The sequence below is a fragment of the Mesoplodon densirostris genome, chromosome 16, assembly GCF_025265405.1.
Source record: "Mesoplodon densirostris isolate mMesDen1 chromosome 16, mMesDen1 primary haplotype, whole genome shotgun sequence".
NCBI lineage: Eukaryota > Metazoa > Chordata > Mammalia > Artiodactyla > Ziphiidae > Mesoplodon > Mesoplodon densirostris.
This window is the reverse complement of record NC_082676.1, coordinates 6,562,105-6,582,831: the sequence shown is the minus strand read 5'-3', so window position 1 is coordinate 6,582,831 and position 20,727 is coordinate 6,562,105. Positions and strand designations below refer to the sequence as shown.

The 20,727-nt window shown below is 51.3% G+C and overlaps 1 protein-coding gene across 3 annotated transcripts; it reads left to right on the top strand.

Annotated features, from left to right (window-relative positions):
- The first annotated feature begins 8,402 nt into the window (after positions 1-8,402).
- On the top strand, positions 8,403-18,187 carry TFAP2C (transcription factor AP-2 gamma). 3 transcript variants are annotated; one of them, XM_060078621.1, is made up of 7 exons: positions 8,403-8,697; positions 10,270-10,755; positions 10,859-10,910; positions 12,127-12,343; positions 12,926-13,044; positions 15,009-15,153; positions 16,693-18,187. In XM_060078621.1, exons 1-7 carry the CDS (start codon positions 8,650-8,652, stop codon positions 16,976-16,978), a joined length of 1,353 nt encoding a protein of 450 aa, XP_059934604.1. In that variant the 5' UTR covers positions 8,403-8,649; the 3' UTR covers positions 16,979-18,187. The 3 variants fall into 3 exon arrangements, with proteins under 3 accessions (XP_059934604.1, XP_059934603.1, XP_059934602.1); XM_060078620.1 differs by lacking the exon at positions 8,403-8,697 and adding an exon at positions 9,350-9,576; XM_060078619.1 differs by lacking the exon at positions 8,403-8,697 and adding an exon at positions 9,802-10,047.
- The last annotated feature ends 2,540 nt before the right edge of the window (positions 18,188-20,727 follow it).

Below are 20,727 nucleotides of genomic sequence, written 5' to 3'. Positions count from 1 at the left end.
CTTGATTACTGCGTTTTGGGGTGTCCTCTTAAATTTTGCTTCCTCACTGTAATTCCAGCCCTGGGCCTTTCCCTCTTGTTACTGACCTTGGAGGTAACTGACTTCTCCTTCTTTTTGGAGTCATCAGGAGTCATAAGGGCAGGCTGGTGGTCCAGGTGAGGGGAACTTGTAGATTCAGACCTGTCCTAAGGGTGTGGGTCCGAAAGGAGAAACGGGTGACTTGCTTGTTTGGATAGGATGGGGCTGAGGAAGTCTTGGTTTCAGGTAATCACCTCTTTGGGGGCCTCAGAATTTTCCTGAATATAATTGAAATATGGATTTATAATCTAATCCTTTGGGTGGGGGAGGAGACATAGGAAGAAACAATCAAATTCTTTTTTAAAATAATCACGTTTGACTTAAACTTCCTTGCCTCCTCTTCCCCTAACCCCCAAATCCATATAAATGATAGAATTTGTATAACCTTGTATACAAGAATGAAAAACTGTTTCTTTAAAACAAAACATAGAGGGACTTCCCTGGTGGTGCAGTGGTTAAGAGTTTGCCTGCCAATGCAGGGCACACGGGTTCAATCCCTGGTCCGGGAAGATCCCACATGCCGTGGAGCAACTAAGCCCGTGCGCCACAACTACTGAGGCTGAGCTCTAGAGCCCGTGAGCCACAACTACTGAAGCCTGCGCGCCTAGAGCCCGTGCTCCACAACAAGAGAAGCCCCTGCAATGAGAAGCCCGCGCACCACAACGAAGAGTAGCCCCAGCTCGCAGCAATTAGAGAAAGCCCGTGTGCAGCAATGAAGACCCAACACAGCCAAAAATAAATAGATAGGCCCAGACTCCCCAGATCCTCCACCGGAGCCAACAAGAGGTTTGTTTAAAGGGAAAGAAAGAGACTATGGCCCTGTTTCCTCCATTAATTGTGAAAGGACAGTGCAAGTTTGGGGGCTGGATAAATGTCATTAGTGGGCCCGGCCCACTGGCTATGAAGGATGTAGGCACACCAATTGCTGCTAAAAGAACACGCTGTTATTTTTTTTTATATTTTATTTAAAAAATATATTTATTAAAAAAAAACAAAAATAAATAGATAAAATAAAAATAAATAAATTTATATTTAAAAAAGCATAGAAAACAAACTGTGGTTACCGGGGGGGGGGGTATGGGGGGGTGTGGAGGGATAAACTGGGAGATTGGGATTGACATAAACACACTACTATATATAAAATAGGTAACTAAAAAAGACCTACTGTATAGCACAGGGAACTCTACTCAGTCATCTGCGGTGACCTGAATGGGAAGGAAATCTAAAAAAGAGTGGATATATGTATATGTATAACTGATTCACTTTGTTGTACACCTGAAACTAACACAACCCTGTAAATCAACTATAGTCCAATAAAATTTTTTTTAAAAAGTCTAAATGAGTGGTTTTGAGCAGGGTAAACTGCTTCTTTAAAAGGCCAATTTGTGGTAAGATTAAAGAGTATCCTTTCAATACAGAAAGAGTTTGGGTGACCTGAACCACAAAGAGGGATAGAGGAATCCCTTAAACTATGCAGTTACAGTTTTGGAACATGTGCATTTGATTCATTATACACAGTTTCAGAGTCTCATATATGAACACCTGAAACTATGTATTAGTCTTTAAGATTTTTTGGTTGGTGTTCCTGGTATTTAAAAAGGGTTTGGGAACTGATATTTATTTTATATTAAGAGTGGCTATAAAGAATAATATCTTTTCTTTCTTTTAGGTTCTGGTTTTAATTTGGTGTTGATTTTTGCTGGCTAGGTTTTCTCTCTGGATCCTTGGGTTGCCATGGTGCCATTTTGGTTTTTTTAATGTTGTTGTTTTTGGACTGACAGCCCCACTGAAATGAGTTCTTACATGCAGAACTCAGGAGCTTGGCACCATGTTCAGGGAAGAAAACGTTTGTGTGCCATGTGAGACAGATGCTAGCAGTAAACTGGAGCTACTGAAGCCTGGCTTGTAGAATTTAAAAGAGTGGGCAGGGACTTCCTTGGGGGTCCAGTGGCTAAGACTCCGCACTCCCAATGCAGGGGGCCCAGGTTCGATCCCTGGTCAGGGAACTAGATTTCACATGCCGCAACTAAAGATCCTCATGCCGCAACTAAAGATCCGGCACGCGGCAAGGAAGATCCCACGTGCAGCAACTAAGGCCCGGCGCAGCCAAAATAAATAAATAAATAAATATTAAAAATAAATAAATAAAAGAGTGGGCAGAGGAGAAAGGACACAGGTGGTTGCCTGGGGGCTGGGAGCTCTCCCCCTTCGGGCTCTTGCTCCAGCCTCCTTGCAGACCCCAGTAGCGGCAGTTGTCTAAAGAGACCCTGGGGAGTTTGACACCTTGTCCAGGTGCCAATATTTCATAATTATGTATTGTGGCAGTACAAGATGTTTCAGTTTCTGAGGTCAAATAAATACATTTAGGCATTAACAATGGTCATTGCATTTTTTTTTTATTTTGCGGTACGCGGGCCTCTCACTGTTGTGGCCTCTCCCACTGCGGAGCACAGGCCCCGGACGCGCAGGCCCAGCGGCCATGGCTCACGGGCCCAGCCGCTCCATGGCATGTGGGATCTTCCTGGACCGGGGCACGAACCCGTATCCCTTGCATTGGCAGGCAGACTCTCAACCACTGTGTCACCAGGGAAGCCCGGTCATTGCCTTTTTAAAAAAATTATAAAAGTAAGATGCAATCAGAGCAGCAACAACAAAAGAAGACCAGAAACATAACAACAACAACAATAACAAAATCTTCCTTTCTGGATTAAATTTTGAAATAAAGCCAGGATGTTAACAGTGATTAGTGTGTTCATTTAAAAAAATAATTAACATAAGACATGTCAATTGTAACCTCTCCCCACCACAAATGAAAACAAAACCCCATCCATAATGAAGTAAAAGAAATCACCTTTCTCTCCATACCCTCCCCGCCCCCAGTCCCATCTTATTGCCTGGGTGTAGCTACACCTCAAAATGTGGCCTGTGTCCTTTTCACTATTCCTATAGTGGGACCAAAAGGCATAGCATGTTTTGCTCTTAGAATAGAACCGTATTGATGATCAAAATCCCACCTTACACCTTCAACTAAGCTATTTTCCCTGTAGTTGTGTATTCTGCCTCTCCCCCACCCCAAATCAGTGGCTAAGAGTGAATGTTTAAACCACTTTACACTAAGTTGTGGCTGTGCTTACACCACTTTTTGTTTTTGAGAAAACGTAAAAATGTACATTTCACTACCCGGATGGTTCTGTCAGAGAAATTTCTTGGTGCCTTTTAAAAACTGTACCTTTGCAGACCACTGGGGACAGAGAATCTCTGGGAGACTTTCCCAGTAGGTGGGGCTGAAACCTGCAGTTTTCCTGCCATTTCTGTTTTTCTTTCTTCTAAAGCATATATAGAGTAATCTTGAGTAAGTTTTCAACTCAGCTCTCTGGAAAGGCTGTTTGGTTGCCTGGGCAGGTTCTGTATGAAAACTATCAAGGACTCAGGTACTGAAGGGTAGCTTCCGTACAAAGCTAATTTCTCCTCCTGGTGACCTGGGTGGTCACAGTGGTTCCCCTGTGGTACAGTCAACAAGTGGCATTTATTTTTGTGTTTACAGTCTTCCTTAAGACAGCATTTTACTGGGCTCTCAGCTCTGTGTGTGTGTGTGTGTGTGTGTGTGTTTCCTTTCTTGTTTTAAGTAACCTAGGTCCTTTGCCTCTTTCCTTCAGGCAAAGAGCATGTGATAACCAAGGTGTAAACAAGTCTCTCTGGCACTTAAGGAAGACCCCAAACCCACCCATCTCCTTCTCCTCCAAGAAATTCAGTGCCCCTGGTTCCTGGTGCCTGGAGGCAGATCAAAGCCAGAAATGAGGGCGGAGAATTCACGGAAATGTTAATAGATCTGGCTGTGGAGACAGAACACATTTAAAATGTCCTCTGCCTGCAAGACGTAGAATACAGTTAAAATAGTTTTGTGATGGAAGGAGCCCTACCTACTGCTGGTTATAAACAGATGTAAAGATCAGTCAAAAGGCCGGGAAGACCCTTTTCAATTGGCGAGTTTACAGTTTCCAAGGGGAGGAGGGCAGGGGAGGCGTAACCAGGACCTTCAGGTGTGTCTTCCAATCGCGATAGCCCGTTTTGGCTGTGAATTGAACCCCCCCATCCCCCTTCCGTTAATTAAATAAACGCTCGGAGCACTTTACAGCACACGACGCGGCCCTTGGGGACCTGTTCCTGCGTTGCTCCCGTTCTTGAAAACCTCAACTCAGAGAGGGTTGAAGAGCTGGCAACATGAATTTCCAGTTCCTAAAGGTGAGAAGAGAGGTGTTGGGTGGAGGACGGATCCAAGGACCGGCAGGGAAAGAGAGGGGTGCTGGAGGCCTGGCTGCCGGAGGTGTGGTGTGCCCCCTGGGTGGGATGGGCGCCGGTGCGGGATGCACGGTGGCCCCTGGACACTGCGCACTTCTGGCGCAGAAAGCCGAGTCCGCTCGGCGCCGCTGGGCGCCTGGCCACAGTGGGCCTCCTCCTCGCCTGGCGGCGACCAGATAAATAGGTGAAGGCCTCCGGGCTTAGCTGGCCTGGAGGTGCCTGATGTTCTAGGACGCCGAGCCGAGAAGGCCTCCGGGGACTCTGGGCTCGCGCCTTGGCCCTCCTGCCTGCGCTCGGAGCGGTTAGGCTGCACCCGGATGGGCCCAGGGATGTTAGTGGGTGGAGAGGTGACAGGCACTCTGAGGGCGGGGGTCCCCCGGGGCAGGGAGGCGAGAGCCGGCTTGTCTCTAATAGGTGCCCGAGAGCCGCTAGGAAGGTGGCCTTGAAGAACAGGCAGGCTGGTGGCTTTGAGGTAGTTAGACGACTGAAAATTCGCCTGCTGAGAAGTGGGGCGATGGTCGTCAAGTTAGAGACTCTACCACGACCGCTGCGCTCGGCGAGCGCTCCGCAAATGAGAGCCTCTCCGAAGCTTGGGTCTTACAGGCTCCCCCAGCTCTGCGCTTCGCTTTTGCTGGTTTGCGAGGATGCTTGCAAAGGAAGAGCTAAAGGCTGCGAAACCCCTTTGAGGACCCGGCCTGGCGCGGAGCGCTTACAAGTGAGCAGTAGAAAGAGTTAGGCTGGACCCTGGGCTAAGACGAGAAGCATCTGTGCGTGTGTGTAGCCGCCACTTTGAGCATCAGTAAAACAACCGCTATTTTTATATTATTGCTGCTATTTTGGAGTGACTGTGAATTATTTAATACATGTGGCGTCCCGGACGTGCACCTTAGTGGGCTTAGACAGTTCGGATGCTCTCGGAGGCCAAGTGTCCGGCCGTTCAGTGGGTGCCGGTGCTGCGAGGGAGGGCGTGGGCTAGCGCGTGAATGGGCGCCCTCCCGGACCGCTGTAGGCCCCGGCTTTCCGGCTCTGCTTCGCCGGGCCCCGCCTCTTACTGCGGTCCCAGCCGGAGCCCAAGCTGTTCCGCGGGGCGAGACAGACACCTCGTTTAGTGCACGGCGCCCGCGAGGGCGCTTCGGGGCCTCCACCTGCCGCTCGGGCACCCCCTCCCCAGGGCGGGAAGAGGAGTCGCAGGCCTGCTCCAGTCCAGCTCTATCACCCGCCCCCGCCGCCTTCCACGGCTTGCCATGGGGGTGGAGGCGGCGGAAGCCTGCCGCCCGGGTCCGGTAGCCTTGTTTGCAGAGGCAGCTGCCCGCGCATCTTTGGAGGTGGCGCACTGTTGTAGCGCTGCTGTCCTCGCAGACGCCTTGTCGCCTCCGGTCTCCGGTTTCTAGCGCCATCCCAGCGGACTGGGGGCCGGGGTCCAGGGGTTTCAAGCGTGTGGGTTGAGTGCAGGCTCCCTAGGGGGCGACAGAGGGAAGCCGCTGACAACCGTCCAGCCCCATATCCTTGATTGTGCGAGGCGAGCGGCGAGGCTGCTCCCCGGGATCCCCACGTTCTGTTTACACTTGGCGTCTGCGAAGCCGCGGAGGGTCGGAGGGGGCACCCTTCCCAGGCCGTGGCTGCTTAAGGGCGCGGCCACGCAGTCACGCGTCTTCGCGCGGCGAGGGGCGGGGGCCTTGGGGGAGGTCTGTCTTGAGTGTGGGAGCCATGGGCTCTCTGCTCTCGGCTCAGAGAAGAAAAGTTGAGCTCAAGGAAGGGCTGAGATTTCCGGCATCCGGACCAGGGCGCGCGCGCGCCTGGGTTCCGTCTCTGAAGCAGAAGCTGTGCGTGTTTGGGTAGAGTCGGCCTGGCCGGGAAGGTTGAGGATTCGTTTGAGCCGCCTTGCCCATCCAGGGCGCAGAAGTCGCGCTCTAGCTTGAGCGGGTGTCCCTTGGAGGGGGGCAGCGTCCAGGTCCAGGGCGCTGGCTTGGGAATGAATGGCCTTTGCCGAGCGGTTCCGAAACCTCTGTGCCCTTGGGGCTCCCTAAACGGAGGTGCGCAAACCCTCGGGGCCCATCGGCTCCCTTTGCCTCCGCCATAGAGGACCCGGGGCTGCGAGGGATTTCCGTCCCTCCGGGTGGCCTTGGCAGCCAGGACCTGGGGCGGGGGGGGGGTGGTACCTTGTTGCCCAGCCCTGGCCCCAACATGCCCGGCGGTAAAGTTGCAGGTGTGGACGAGACAAGTTGTTCAAGCTGCATCCCCGGCCGGGTCTTGGAGTCAAAGCCGGGGCTAGAAGGCCCAGCGTGGAGGAGAGCTCCTGCGTCACTGGTCTGGGTGTCTGGGGCGCCCAGAGGCTCCGCAGCCTCCCTCGAAAGTACCTGGGACCCCAATCTACCACGCCCAGGGCGCCAGCATGCCTACCGCACCGGGTCCGATTCCTGCCCTGAGCAGGTGCCCCCTGCCCCCACTCCCGAGTACCAGGAGCGCTGCTTCTGCGGTTTTCTCTTTTACCCCCCGTCCTCCCCGCACGGTGTCTTGAAAGCTAGGTGTCAGGGGTCATGTGTGCACTGTCTTTGTACCTCCTAGTGCAGAGCCCGCAGACATGCCCGAAAAGCCCCCAGTGGTTTCGCCTCCAGGTTTTGTTCTCACAACTGGTCGGAATATCACCTGCAATCTGTCTACTCTCTAGGGCGAGGAAGAACCCTTCGCTTGGAAGACGCCTATTTTTATTTTGGGTATTTTATTTTAGGCCCACCTCGGTTTAAAGAAATGCTAAAGTTCAAACAAACCCGAGCGGGAGTAGGGAAGCAGTGGGCGCATTTATTCTGTGAATTGGGAGCAGCGTCCACTCCAGGCCCGGGGCACTAAACTGATAGGGATTGATTATTGCAAAATCGGATTCGGAATCAAATCGAAAGATTCCTTTTCTGATTCCCTGAGAATGTTTAAATTCAGCTCCCGAGAATTAGCGACTTTCCCCTTGCAGCAAAAAAAAAAAAAAAAAAAAAAAAGGTCAATTACAATAGTCGGGCCCATGGATTTCGTTTCTTTAAAATGTTTCAGTATTGCGCTTTGCTTTCAAGGTTGGGGGGCAAATGCATACTGGGGGGAGAGGCAACGTTTATGTGGAAGGAAGTTTCATTTTCTGCCTGTATCTGCGGGCCCCGGGTGCTCACCTCTCCAGCGGGGCTCCCTCCATGGCCCCTCCTCCTCCCCCCACCTCTTCCCTCGCCCCTGCCTGTGACGTTAGGGTTGCATTCAGCCCCACACCTCTTTTCTCGGTTGAGTTGAGGCTTCTGAGTGCCTGGCCCGTCGGAGGAAGCTGCGGAGCCGGGCAGGGCAGGGCCAGGCGAGGGCAAGCGGGTGCCCCCCACCCGCCTCCCGGCCGCAGCCCAGCCTTAGAGATGGAGCTTCGGGCGATGGCGGCGAAACGCAGTTGTCCGAGACTTAGGGGCCGGTGGAGCGGCCCGCCCGCTCGATGGCGCTTGGGGCGGACTCCCCAGAAGGCCTTCCCACCCCCGCCCCCTCGGAGGACCCCGAGCGCACTGTGCCCACGCCGTGCGGGGGAGCGCGTCGTCCCTTGGAGGGACTGGGACTCCAGCGGCCTGATTCCAGTTTAAACCTTAAATCTCCTTGGAGCGGGTGTTTGGGAAGTTTTAGGAGATAGGGGGACCTCAGCTGTTGAGACGTCTTTTGGAGGGTGGGGGAAGGCGCTGTCGGTGAAAGAGGGGGGGCCTCTTGGGTTCGGATCCCGGTCCCCAGCTCTGCCAACCTCAGGTGTGTGCCTGGTGAGGGTGACTGACGGATGGCGTGATGGGGGACGCTGGCCTCAGAGGTTTGCGGCTGTCGGCGAGGTGCGGCCCACTCGACTCCTCTCCTAAGCCCCCCGAGGCGTGGGTCTCCGCGCGGCGCCGGGCCAGGATGCGGGGCGGAGCTAGGCTGGGACTGGCTGGGGGCCGCCCCGCCCGGCGCCGGGGCCTTCGCGCCGGCCCCCGGGGAGGAGTTATGATAATTTCCTTCTCATTAAGGCGCCCGGATCCCCCGGCTATCGCCTGGACACACACTGCGGGCGCGGCTTCCCCGGTCCCCGGCCGCGGCCTCTACACCCGCGGCGGCAGCATCTACAATCGCGGAGCCGCCGATGCGCGTCCAGTGACCGGGACGGCTAGGCCCGCGCGCGGCGGGGGCAGCGGCAGACGCCTGGCCACCGTGACCCCAATTTTGGATTTACCGCTCGGGGGGTGGGGGGAACCTGGATTTAACTGGCGACTGTTTTGGGGGACGCCGGACGCCATGTTGTGGAAAATAACCGATAATGTCAAGTATGAAGAGGACTGCGAGGTGAGCCGGGCACAAGGGCGCAGCCTGGCCCCGCCCGAGAACAGTCCCGGAGGCGCGGGCCGCTGGACCGAGGTCGGGGGCGAGGGCGCAGGAGCAGCGAACAGGCACCCACCGCTCGCCCTTCGATGGGACAGGGTCCACTTTTCCGGACATTCCCTAGTGCGTTCCTTCGGGGTCCCCTTCCTGAATCGGGCCTTTACCTAAATATCCAGTCTCGGGAATGGGGCCTGGGAAGAGCATAGCAGATCCCACCCACAAAGCTTACCGGCCGGTTTCCTGCGAAGCAAAACAGCCCTTTTCCCCGTTCTCTCGGAAGAGCGCTGGGTCTGCAACTTTTAGAGGTGGCTTTTACGCACGAAACCTCCGTCCAAAGGGGTCAGACGAGGCGACCTGCCGGCGACACCTTTGCGGAGTCTCCTCCGAGGCGGGCTTGTCACCTGCCCCGCTACCCCCTCGGGGAAACAAGAAAACAACCGGAGTTTGGCTTTCCAGAGAAGCGGGGGCGGGGGTGGGGGCGCTGAGGCCAGATGGGGCCGTAAGCGCTCGGGAGTGCTCCAGCCTGTCGGACAGGTTGAGCTAGAGTTTCGGAGAGTGGGAGGGAGGAAGGCGGCGAGCGGGAAGAGGAAGAAGACGCAGGAGGCGCGAGGCGTGAGCCTGGGCCCCGGGAGAGGGGAGCGGTGGCGGCGGGGACGCGGGAGAGCCGTGCGCCTGCGGGACCTAGAGGGGCTGCCCCTGTTTGCAGGCCCGGGCACTTCAGCTAGGGGGCGACGGTGTCATAGATCTCCTGGTCCCCCGCCACGCCTGAGACCCCGGGAACACATGGCGACACGTCCTTTGAGAATTAAGTCGGACAGCCGTGGGGCGAGGGAACGTGCGCAGGCAAGGTTGCCCAATTTTCGGGGTCCTTCGTTCTCTCTCTGCCCGATTTGTGGGGAGACTGACGGTGGCTGGGCAGGACGGCGTTACTTGGTCGGGACACAGCTAGCAGGGAGCGCACCCCTGGCTGCGGCGGGCTCCTCCCCGAGTCCCTTGGGCGGCGCTGGGTGGCTGCCCCCGCTAGGGAGGGTCTCTCGCCCGGAGGTCTTTGTCCTGAGGGCGTGGAAGGGAGGGTCCCTGGGGCGGGGAAACGGCGCACTTCCTGCGCGGCGCGCATTATCCGTGCCCACCGCTTCCCCACTTTCGGCCGACGACGCCAGCATGTGCGGGCTCGTGAGCGACCGCGCTCTGCGCTGCCTGCAGGACCCCTGCCCCAGCTTCTCCCGGCCTAAGGCCTGGGATTCGGACTTGCAGCCGCAGAATACCTCGGGCGTCAGACCTTCGCCGAGGGGCCCGGAGGGCACGTTCCGCCAGGTCTTTCTCCAGTTTCCCCTTCCTCTGCGGACTCGCGGCAGACAACGAAACCCCCGGGGCACATTGCTCCCCGGGGCCTTTTGGCCCGAGGGCAGGCCCCGCGGGGGTCGGTCCGGGCTGGTGCGGTGGGTCCCCGGGGGTCCCAAGCCTCAGCGCGGTGGCCGCGGGCCGTGCGCAGTAGCGGGGTTTCGTACTAACCGGGTCTCCGTTTCTCTGCCCCAGGATCGCCACGACGCGAGCAGCAATGGGAACCCGCGCCTGCCTCACCTCTCCTCTGCCGGGCAGCATCTCTACAGCCCCGCGCCGCCCCTCTCCCATGCTGGAGTCGCCGAATACCAGCCACCACCCTACTTTCCGCCCCCCTACCAGCAGCTGGCTTATTCGCAGGCCGCCGACCCCTACTCGCATCTGGGAGAAGCGTACGCTGCCGCCATCAACCCCCTGCACCAGCCGGCGCCCACCGGCAGCCAGCAGCAGGCCTGGCCGGGCCGCCAGAGCCAGGAGGGGGCTGGGCTGCCCTCGCACCACGCGCGCCCCGCCGGCCTGTTGCCCCACCTCTCAGGGCTGGACGGCAGCGCCGTGAGCGCCCGCAGGGACGCCTACCGCCGCTCGGACCTGTTGCTGCCCCACTCGCACGCCCTGGACGCCGCGGGCCTGGCCGAGAACCTGGGGCTCCACGACATGGCGCACCAGATGGAGGAGGTGCAGGTGAGCGCCTCGGCCCTGCCCGGACCCGTTCGCCCCACTGCCTCTCTCCTACCCCGCCCAGGCTCCCCCGAACTGAAAGGAAACTTTGTCATTTCTCCCCCAGAATGTCGACGACCAGCACCTACTTCTGCATGATCAGACGGTTATTCGCAAAGGTACGGAGTGAGCGCGAGTTCTTTTCTTCCTCTGGCGTCACGCACCCTGTAGTGGTTCTTAGCGGTACTGGGAAGTTATTAGCTTATTGGTGAGGTAGGGCTTTTGGTATCCGACTTGGGACATTTGTGGTGGAAGGGAGTGACAGGGACTCGAGGCAGGTAGGTTTTAGGAGTGAGAAGACGGGGCATTTCTTTAAGATCCAAATGGAAAAGGATGCTCTCAGGAGCTGCACCTCAATCTCCGGATTTGTTACTCCATAGTTTTCCCTTGGTGGGTGTTACTTCTTGAATTCGAGAGTGTTTTTACAGTGCTCCAGGAAAGAATCCCAGAGTGAGTTAAGGCTGTGACTTAATTTGGAAAACAGGTCACCACATACCTTAGTGGAGTGATTGGTTCTGAGACAATTTTAATTGTTGAACGGGTTGATGTGATTTTGTTTCTGATTTCAAATATGCACAGGGGTAAGGAGCCTTAATTCTGACCTGCAAGAAGAAGGTGGGACACATTTGGCCTACAAAACATACAGCCCTAAAAGCATCAGGCTGGGTGATCTGTCGGGTTTATGCAGGGATGGGGTGGGAGGGGGTTTGGAAAATTGGATTACTTTAGTGAGTGGCTTATGAAATTAAGTTACATACTGCCAGGATTACCAGTTTAACTCTGTTGGGAAATGGGGTAATCCTAAATGAAATGTAGTTATGGTCTGTTACTTGAGGTTAAACTGTTTGAAATCAACTGAGGAAAAATGGGTTTTGGAAAAAAAAGAAAGAAAGAAAGAAAGATAACCTCAGAAAATAAACTGAATTTCCCGGTAAACGTAGAACAGGTGTGTTTGTATTTTAAAATTTACTGTGATCAGTTGCACTGAAAGATTTTGCCAGATGATTATGTCCTGTGATTTTGGATATTCGTTGAGTGAGGGGAGGAAAAGAAATCCTCATTTATTGAGTTATGAAGTAGTCTTTTGAACACAAATGTTCTAATTAAACAGATTTTAACAGTGGTTAGAAAATGCAAACCCTCCACGCTTGGGATCTTGACTAACTTCCCAGCGTGTTAAATTGTGAAATTCAGATTCGATTATCTTTGAAGAATATGGCTTAAAAAAATCTGCTTGCAATTTATAGTCCAACATGCAGTGTCAGTTGTTCAAAGAGCTCTTTCAGCTTTGGTTAGTGGTTTGCTTGGGAAGCCACTTCTGATCTTCACTCACAGGTCCTATTTCAATGACGAAGAACCCCTTGAGTCTCCCTTGTCAGAAGGAGCTGGTGGAGGCTGTGATGAATCCCAGCGAGGTCTTCTGCTCGGTCCCTGGAAGATTGTCCCTCCTCAGCTCGACATCTAAATACAAAGTGACAGTTGCTGAAGTCCAGAGGCGACTGTCCCCGCCTGAGTGCTTAAATGCCTCATTACTGGGAGGTGTCCTCAGAAGGTACGTGGGGACATGTTCTGGGCATGGCGGTTGAATGGCTGGGGATGAATAATATAAAAGGGCCAGGGAGATAGTTTTAACATTTATGGAACTTTTATACCTAACACTGAATTCTCATTGGCTCAGGGAGTTTTAGTACACATCTTCTCTTTTAGAAAGTGCCACATGTAGAAGGAAGTGTTAAAACAGCGCTAACAAATTCTCATTTGGTTAGAATTTGATTCCTTGTATGAAGTGGTAGCATCTGTATTCAGAATAGAGGAGCTCCATGGGTCTGGTTCCCCCAGGGAGTTTTTTTTGGGGGGGGGCTGCTGCAGTTTCTACAAGTGAACATCTGTCTGCTCTGTACAACTTGCAATGTTCTGTGATTAAAAAAAATAATGTTGGCGATGCTAAGAAAGATTTTTGAATTTTACAGGGATTAACTAAATAAGGATTCCCTGTATCACTTGATTATGAGCCACATAATGTAGATTGTTTCTGACAGATTTCTGTTTTGTTAGCAGCATGTTAGGCATTTAGAATTTTAAAGTGGTTTCTTGAGAAAAGAATTTTTTATTTTATTATTATTATTTTGCTCAGAGCCAAATCTAAAAATGGTGGCCGGTCCTTGAGGGAGAAGTTGGACAAGATTGGGTTGAATCTTCCAGCCGGGAGACGGAAAGCTGCTCACGTCACCCTCCTGACATCTTTAGTAGAAGGTCAGTGGAGTTGTGTTTTTGTTTTGCAGTGTTTTTAGTTAATGCTGTGTTGAGTCTTTAATATTTCTCTAAAGAAAAGGTTAGGGACTTCCTGGCGATCCAGTGGTTGAGACTTCGCCTTCCAATGCAGGGGGCGTGGGTTCGACCCCTGATCGGGGAGCTAATATCCCACATGCCGTGAGGTGCGGCACCCGCCCCCCCCCAAAAAAAGAGGTATAAGAAAAGGTTAAAAACAACTCTTAGTCACAAAAGAGAGATGCAAACGATTTGCCATGCGTTCATTACAATGAATCACAGTCATTTAATCAAATAAGTTAACATTTAACGATATGTCTGCTGAAGTATTCTGTTCTGGGTCTCCCAGAAAATCATTGTTAAAAAGAAATTGGTTTTCCTAAGACATCACATTATCAGGTGAACCAGTTTTTGAAGGATGCAATCGATCGTTTGGTACACTTTTTTTTTTTAAAAAAGCTGGTTACTGGTGCGCAGCAGGGCCGTTTCTAGTTTTTGGAGCTGTGGAATATTGGGATTGTGGTCAGTGAAGAGAAAAGCCCTTGTATACAATGAGACTAGCCCAATTCACAGTTCCTTTGTTCATTTCCCCCATCAAAAAAAAAAAGTAATGGGGCCCACAGATGAGCCCCTCTCCCCAGTCCTAAGATAGTTAGGATGTGACATTTCAGTTTCTTGAATGGACCTGCACCCTGAACCTGGAAAGTAGCCAAGAATGCAATACGGCCTTTTACAAAGTGGGCGAGGGAAAAGTGAAATAATTATTTTTCAAAACAAAACAAGCTCGTTGTTACTGCGCACAGGAAAATGAGTTGATGAACACGGAGGGGCTTATCCTTAAGCCTGGAGCGGCCGCCAGCACCTCGCCCAATCAGCAGGGCGCTGGGCCCCGGCTCTGGGCCTGGGGGAGCCAATGAGGGGTGGTCTCCTGGTAGCCAGGCAATCTTTTGAACACTTTCTTTCCCTGGTCTAAATGGCGCGACTGCGGTGCTAAAAGAGACTTGGCAGGGCCCTGCTCTACCTTTTTACGAGTGTCTTTGGAGGTCAGGGCAAGGAGAAAGGAGCTGCCTGTTCGATGCTGTTGGGGACCAGCTGTCCTGCATGGAGAATGGTGGATTCTGCGTGCGTGGAGCATAAATGCGGCTTCCCTAGGTTTCCTTACCAGCCAGGCAGGGGTGCTTGAATGAGAAAGCGTGTGCCTGAACAATGGTTCTCAGATGTTGATTTAGTGAGTCGGGGAGGGAAGTGGGGATGGTGGGTGAGGTCCACCGTCTGGGTTTGTAAAGCTCTAGCAGCCCCAAATCTTGGAGCCAGAAAGAACCCAGCGCCTCGGGTGGGAAATGACACCCTCCCCTCGTTTTTCTCCCTCTGTGCCCCCCAATACCTGAGACAAGAGGGTTGGTAGGGCTCCTAACATTTCCAGTAGGAAACACTCCTGCTGCTCTTTCTTAAAGCAACATTCTAGAGACTTCCCTCCACCAGAAATGGGGCACCCTCATTTAGAAACAAAGTTCCGTGTCAAAGACTTTTGTCCCTGTTTCATAAAGAAAAGTGACAGTTTGCTTCTTTGTCAGTCATGCTCACCCCGCCTAAGTTTTCCGACTTCTGCACTACCGACGGATGCTGGATGCTGTTTTATCAGCTAGAGGAACATCTGCTCAGGTTGGGCAGAGGACTGGAGTAACATCGTTTAAGTACAGTTAAAGTTTTCAGGCTTTTTCTTTTTTCTTTCTCACATTGTATGACTTCATCCTGGGGGAGAGTACCCACTGAAAGTACCCAGGAAGTTCTACTTACCGGCTGGATTGTTGTCCCCTTGTATGATTTCATTTTAGAATGCAAAATGACTGCTAGACCAATACCGATAGTGCTGGAAAAAGAGGGAAGGGACAGTTTGCCGTGGGGACCACCGCGGCCCTAAAGTCTGTTGCCATTGCCGATTATTCTAGGTGAGGCTGTTCATTTGGCTCGGGACTTTGCCTATGTCTGTGAAGCAGAATTTCCTAGTAAATCCGTGGCCGAGTATTTAACCAGACCTCATCTCGGAGGACGCAATGAGATGGCAACGAGGAAGAATATGCTGCTGGCTGCACAGTAAGTATCCAGGCTTGAGAATTTGATGCCCTAATGCTCTGACCTTGCAGCTGAGGGGCCAGCACAGTCCCTGGTGCTCAAGAAAGAAAGGCTCCTTAAGTAAGTTAGGGTGTTGAGCAAAAGGAAATGGCAAGGAGCATCTTTTACAGAGTCAAATTAGAGTAACTTTTTGTAGGATTTAGAAGAATTAGAGCCACGAGGGTATTGCTCAGAATGAGTGTTTTTGAGCTGTTTAGTTATTCAGCTCAAACTAGTTAAGCTACTCTTTCATTATCTTATTTGCCTGTCTTACAAAAATGTGTTGAAAACAATTTATTTTATCACATCCAGTCAAGATCATGTGCCTTCTGCCTCCTGATAACAAGATGTTTTTCATTTGTAAAATGTAACGATCAGGTTGTGTGTGTAGGAGACAGAGGGCAAATTAAATGTCTCAAAACGACTTAATGCAGCTGAGGGATTTCTCATAGAAACCAAGAGTAAATGGATTTTAAAATCATGGTAAATGAAGCAGAACTAGTCAAGTGGGAAATAGGGCAAAAGAGAGCACAGTGAACCAGCCTGTATCGAAAGAGTGAGTGAGTTTCAGGGAAATGAATTCAGGGATCTTGACAGAATTGGTTTAAGGAACCAATCTGCATCAAATAAAGCTAGCCCTTACTCTCCTGGGCTGGAATTCTGACTCCACCTCTTACCAGTCCTGGTGACCTTGGCCAGTTGATTCTGGCGTTAATCCTTTTATCTTTTCTAATTGCAGTGAGGATTAAATAAGATAGTACTTAAAAGAGTTTAGTTCAGGGCTTCCCTGGGGGCGCAGTGGTCAAGAATCCGCCTGCCAATGCAAGGGACACGGGTTCAAGCCCTGGCCCGGGAAGATCCCACGTGCCGTGGAGCAACTAAGCCCGTGTGCCACAGCTCCTGAGCCTGCGCTCTAGAGCCCGAGAGCCACAACTACTGAAGCCCACGTGCCGCAACTACTGAAGCCCGCGCGCCGAGAGCCCGTGCTCCGCAACAAGAGAAGCCACCGCAACGAAGAGTAGCCCCCGCTCGCTGCAACTAGAAGAAAGCTCGCGCGGCAACAAGGACCCAATACAGCCAAACATAAATAAAAAGAGTTTAGTTCAGGGCCCAGCACAGAATAGGTGCTAAGTGCAGCAGCTGGCTATTGCTATTAGTTTAAAATCTACTTCCTTGGGCTTCCCTGGTGGCGCAGTGGTTGAGAGTCCGCCTGCCGATGCAGGGGACACGAGTTCGTGCCCCGGTCCGGGAAGATCCCACATGCCACGGAGCGGCTGGGTCCGTGAGCCATGGCCGCTGAGCCTGTGCGTCAGGAGCCTGTGCTCCGCAAGGGGAGAGAGGCCACAACAGTGAGAGGCCCGTGTAACAACAACAAAAAATAAATAAAATAAAATCTACTTCCTTGACCAGCCCCAAATTCTCGTTGCCTCTAGGTGTCATCCCCACAGTAGTTTGTGCTCTTTACCTGTACCTGTCACGGCCTAGATTGAACTCGTGGTGTGTGTTGACTGTCTTTCACAGGCAAGTGTGTAAAGAATTCACAGACCTTCTCAATCAAGACCGAACTCCCAATGGGAACAACCGGCCCACTCCGGTCCTGGAGACCAGCATCCAGAACTGCTTGTCTCATTTCAGCCTGATTACCCACGGGTTTGGCAGCCAGGCCATCTGTGCTGCTGTGTCTGCCGTGCAGAACTACATAAAAGAAGCCCTGATGGTCATAGACAAATCCTACATGAATCCCGGAGACCAGAGTCCAGCCGATTCTAGCAAAACCCTGGAAAAGATGGAGAAGCACAGGAAGTAAAACAGGGGTGAACAAAGGGCCGAAGAGTCTGGAAGGAAAAGGACTCCAAAACCGGTCTCGACCAGGACACACTGGGAACCTCGCTTGCCTGGGGGACAGAGTTTGTTATCCACCTTCCCATGAAAAGGGCCTCCGTCGGATTTCCAGATCTTCACGTGCCCTCCTGGATTCCTTAGTATTTAAGGAGTGCTGAAGTGTCTCTTAAACTCTGGATGAGCTATCAGGAGGTGACAAGTGCTGGTTCTTTACCCATTAAGCTGATATTTTATTTTTTGGAACCCCATTCTTCCTTTCTCTGAAAGTGGTGCTACAAGTTTTGGAACCTTTTAAATAAATTCCCTGGGCTAACAAAATCCCCCACACACATAGCTCTTGAAATGTCAAATTGATGTGATTCAGATCCACAATAACTTTCAGTGTTAAGGTAAAAGTATTTATGTAGCCTCTTCAGTCTCATCCTACATACCGCAGGAGGCAAGGATTCTATCCGCTTAAGAACTGGTTAATAGGTGGTATTTGACACACTTTAAATCCTTTGTTCACAGGGACCCTTCGGGTTTTACGAAACTTGTAGAAGCAAAGCCTGCTGATTTTATGTTTTTCTTTTTAAGAAAAAAACAAAACAAAACAAAACTTTGCAAGGTAACTCTTCAAATAGGAGGAGACTCTTTGAAAAGACATGTTCCTTTAAGGTACGGAAGCTTTATTTTGCGTATTTATTTCACATCTTGGTGTTTCGAGAAAACTTGAAAAGGGGTGGGCCTGAAGCATTTTCTTGTGCCGTCTCTCATCCCAAGTCCCAGAGGAGATTCTGTATTTTGAGAAGCTGCGTTGAGTGTACAGATTTTATTTATGCATAATTTAATGGGGTCTGTAAATACGGGTGCACTTCTTATGACTTTTTGAGAAATGGGATTCAACTTTAATATTAGCTTTTAAAGGTGACGGGGTAATCTAAGACACATCTTTAGGCTCTATTCATATGTACACAGGGTATTAAAGTCAGAGGATCCTGAGCGCTGTTCTCAGCTCTGGAAGACTCTAATTTAATTGAAGCTTTCTGTTCACAAAGCAATAACTTTGTCTTATTCCTGTTGGGCTGACCCCGAAGATGAGTGTGAAGTACAGTGTGTGTGGGTGAAAACGGAGTTTTGGAATTGAACTCCTTGCCTGTAAACGTTCCCTAAATAATTGTTATGTATATGAAACCTGTATAATAAAAAGAAAGTATTCTCAATAGAAGCTGTGAAAGTCTGGTTGTAACTTGATGTTTTTTTTTTTTTTTAAATCTTCTAAGAGGAGTGGAAGAATGGCAGAGCTAATTTCTGGTTTGGCTGTGGCTTAGTTAATAAGACGGAGCAGGAAATCTCTGTGCCAAGGGGAATCTGGAGTTTCATTTTGTCTCTCTTGGAAGACTGCTCTATTGCGCCACGTCACGCACTCATCAGCGGTTCTCGAGACTGTGGTACCATCTTACCCAACACAAGGGCTGTTGGGAGATGTGTGAGGGATGGTTGATTGACAACAAGAGAGGAATCCACAGTTTGGGAATCATGTCTCTTATGTAAGGCTGCTCAGTTGAGAAACACTGTACTTATGGTGAAGTTGCCACCTCAAAATTTTGAGAATGGAAGTGAGATGATTGTTGGTAAATCCTTGGGCAGATCCTCCTTGGGAGGACTTGGCATTCAGTCAAATGCAAGCAGTGGTTGTGTGGTAGGTGCTCTGAGTGTTTTCAATCAGTTGAAATTCTCCATCTTTGGGAACATTTTTATGCACATCGATCCAAGGGATCCTAATCATTTTGTCTGCTAGGCAGATCAGACGTTGGGTCTCTGTACTTGCGGAGCAGAAGAGACCAGCAGGGCTTGTGTACTTGCTGGATATTTGCAAGGATCTTGGATGCACACTGCCAGTCCTTGATTTCAAGTTGAAGTGGCCTGGCACATCCTCCAGGAAGTGATATGTTTATAGTTTGGCATGAGTGGCTGCACTTGAACGTTGGATAAGGCTATTGATTCAACTCCAGTCTCATAATCCTTAATTCATAACTCTCTACCAAATGGTCAGCAATTCCTGATTTAATGTTGGCATTGGATGTTGTTAAGTAGTTTAAACTCTGCCAGCCTAATACTGTGCGCTTGGCAGCCTGTTCTTGGCCACTGAACATTCCCATTAAGTTGGATTTATCTGGCTGGTATGTCAGGATCACAACCGCTTTACGTTAGAGCAGCAAAAAGGTCTCATATTGGCAGTTATTTCTCAATCAAGACGTGAGACATTGGGTGTTATGAGGAAGTTATGGGGGCAAAGGGTCGAAGGAGAAAGGACTATTTTCTTATCGGCATCTTCACTTGCTTTTGGACTAGAGTCTGGCTTTAAGGAGCTGTGCTGAATTGCAGTGCAGACAATGTTCTGGAATCAACCCAAAGTCAACCCAGGATTGAAGTGAGTCATAAGCAGGGCTTATGCCTGGCTCAGCGCTCAGCTCTCCTTTTTCCTCGCTCCCGCTGGACACCCGAGGACAGCTGCCGGGTTCCTGGGTCCAGTGCATGGTAACAGGTTTTGCTTCCCAACACTCTGAGCTGATGCTATGGAGAACAACCAAGCCCCCTCATGAGGTCCCTACCGAAACACTGGCTGTCTTGGCTTTCCCAGCGGTGAGAGAAGGGTTTCCTGCCCTCTGAGCACTTCCAACTCCCAGGACCATCAGATCAATGGACACTTGTTTTTCCCAGGGGCCAGTGTTTTTGTTTCAAGTCTTGTGTTGGTGAGAATTATGTTCCTTTCTCCCTTTTCCCTTCACCCTGTGCTGTTGCCGGCTGGCTCTTTGACAGGTTGGGCTTGCTTTTTATGAAGACACAAGATGCTGCTGAAGTCTTTGCCCCCTGGGAGAAGAAATGAAGATGCTCTCTTTTTCTTCCTGGTTGCACCGAAGGAAAACCATTGTCTGAAGGCACGTGCGGTCTAACGTTTATTTATGAGAGGGACTCAGCAGGACTCTGCATCTGTAAACTGGACACCTGCCCATCCTGGTACCTGGCACCTTGGATGTGCTCGCCTGCCTCACAGACACTTAGAGGTTCTCTGGAAGGTCAGAGGGGGTTTTCAATAGCACTTGATGGTTGTCTTATCTCCCAAGTGCACACAATTTAAGCTGTGAGTTAGGAAAGGGACGGTTAGTCTGTTTCTCATTTGAAATGATTTCATAACAACGATCATTCTTTTCTCTTTGGGGGTCTAGTGTCAGGGTGAGGTCTGAGGCCTGAAGTTCCTGTATTTGGATGTTAAAAAACAAAACAAGTTAAGGTCATGGATGGGTGAGAGACAGAGAAACTCCTTCTAAGGCCCAGCAGTGGTGGGGATGCGGGAGCCCACTGCCTGTTTCCCGGGGTAAGTGTTGGTTACCAGCTGTGGTGGATTCCTGTACAGGTTGCTGTGACTTCCGAGGACTTCGGGTACAGGTCCTCCTTGACTGACGATGGGGTTAAATCCCAATAAACTTGTCATAAGTTAAAAATAGCTTTAGGTCGGGGCTTCCCTGGTGGCGCAGTGATTGAGAGTCCGCCTGCCGATGCAGGGGACGTGGGTTCGTGCCCTGGTCTGGGAAGATCCCACGTGCCATGGAGTGGCTGGGCCCGTGAGCCATGGCCGCTGGGCCTGCACATCCGGAGCCTGTGCTCCGCAGCGGGAGAGGCCACAACAGTGAGAGGCCTGCGTACCGCAAAAAAAAAAAAAAAAAAAGAAAA

Coding starts and splice junctions, on each gene's coding strand:
- TFAP2C (XM_060078619.1), top strand. CDS start 9,895: ATGTGCGGGCTCGTGAGCGACCGCGCTCTGCGCTGCCTGCAGGACCCC. Junction 10,911..12,126: donor TCAGACGGTTATTCGCAAAG/GTACGGAGTGAG, acceptor CTTCACTCACAG/GTCCTATTTCAATGACGAAG. Junction 15,154..16,692: donor AATATGCTGCTGGCTGCACA/GTAAGTATCCAG, acceptor TGTCTTTCACAG/GCAAGTGTGTAAAGAATTCA.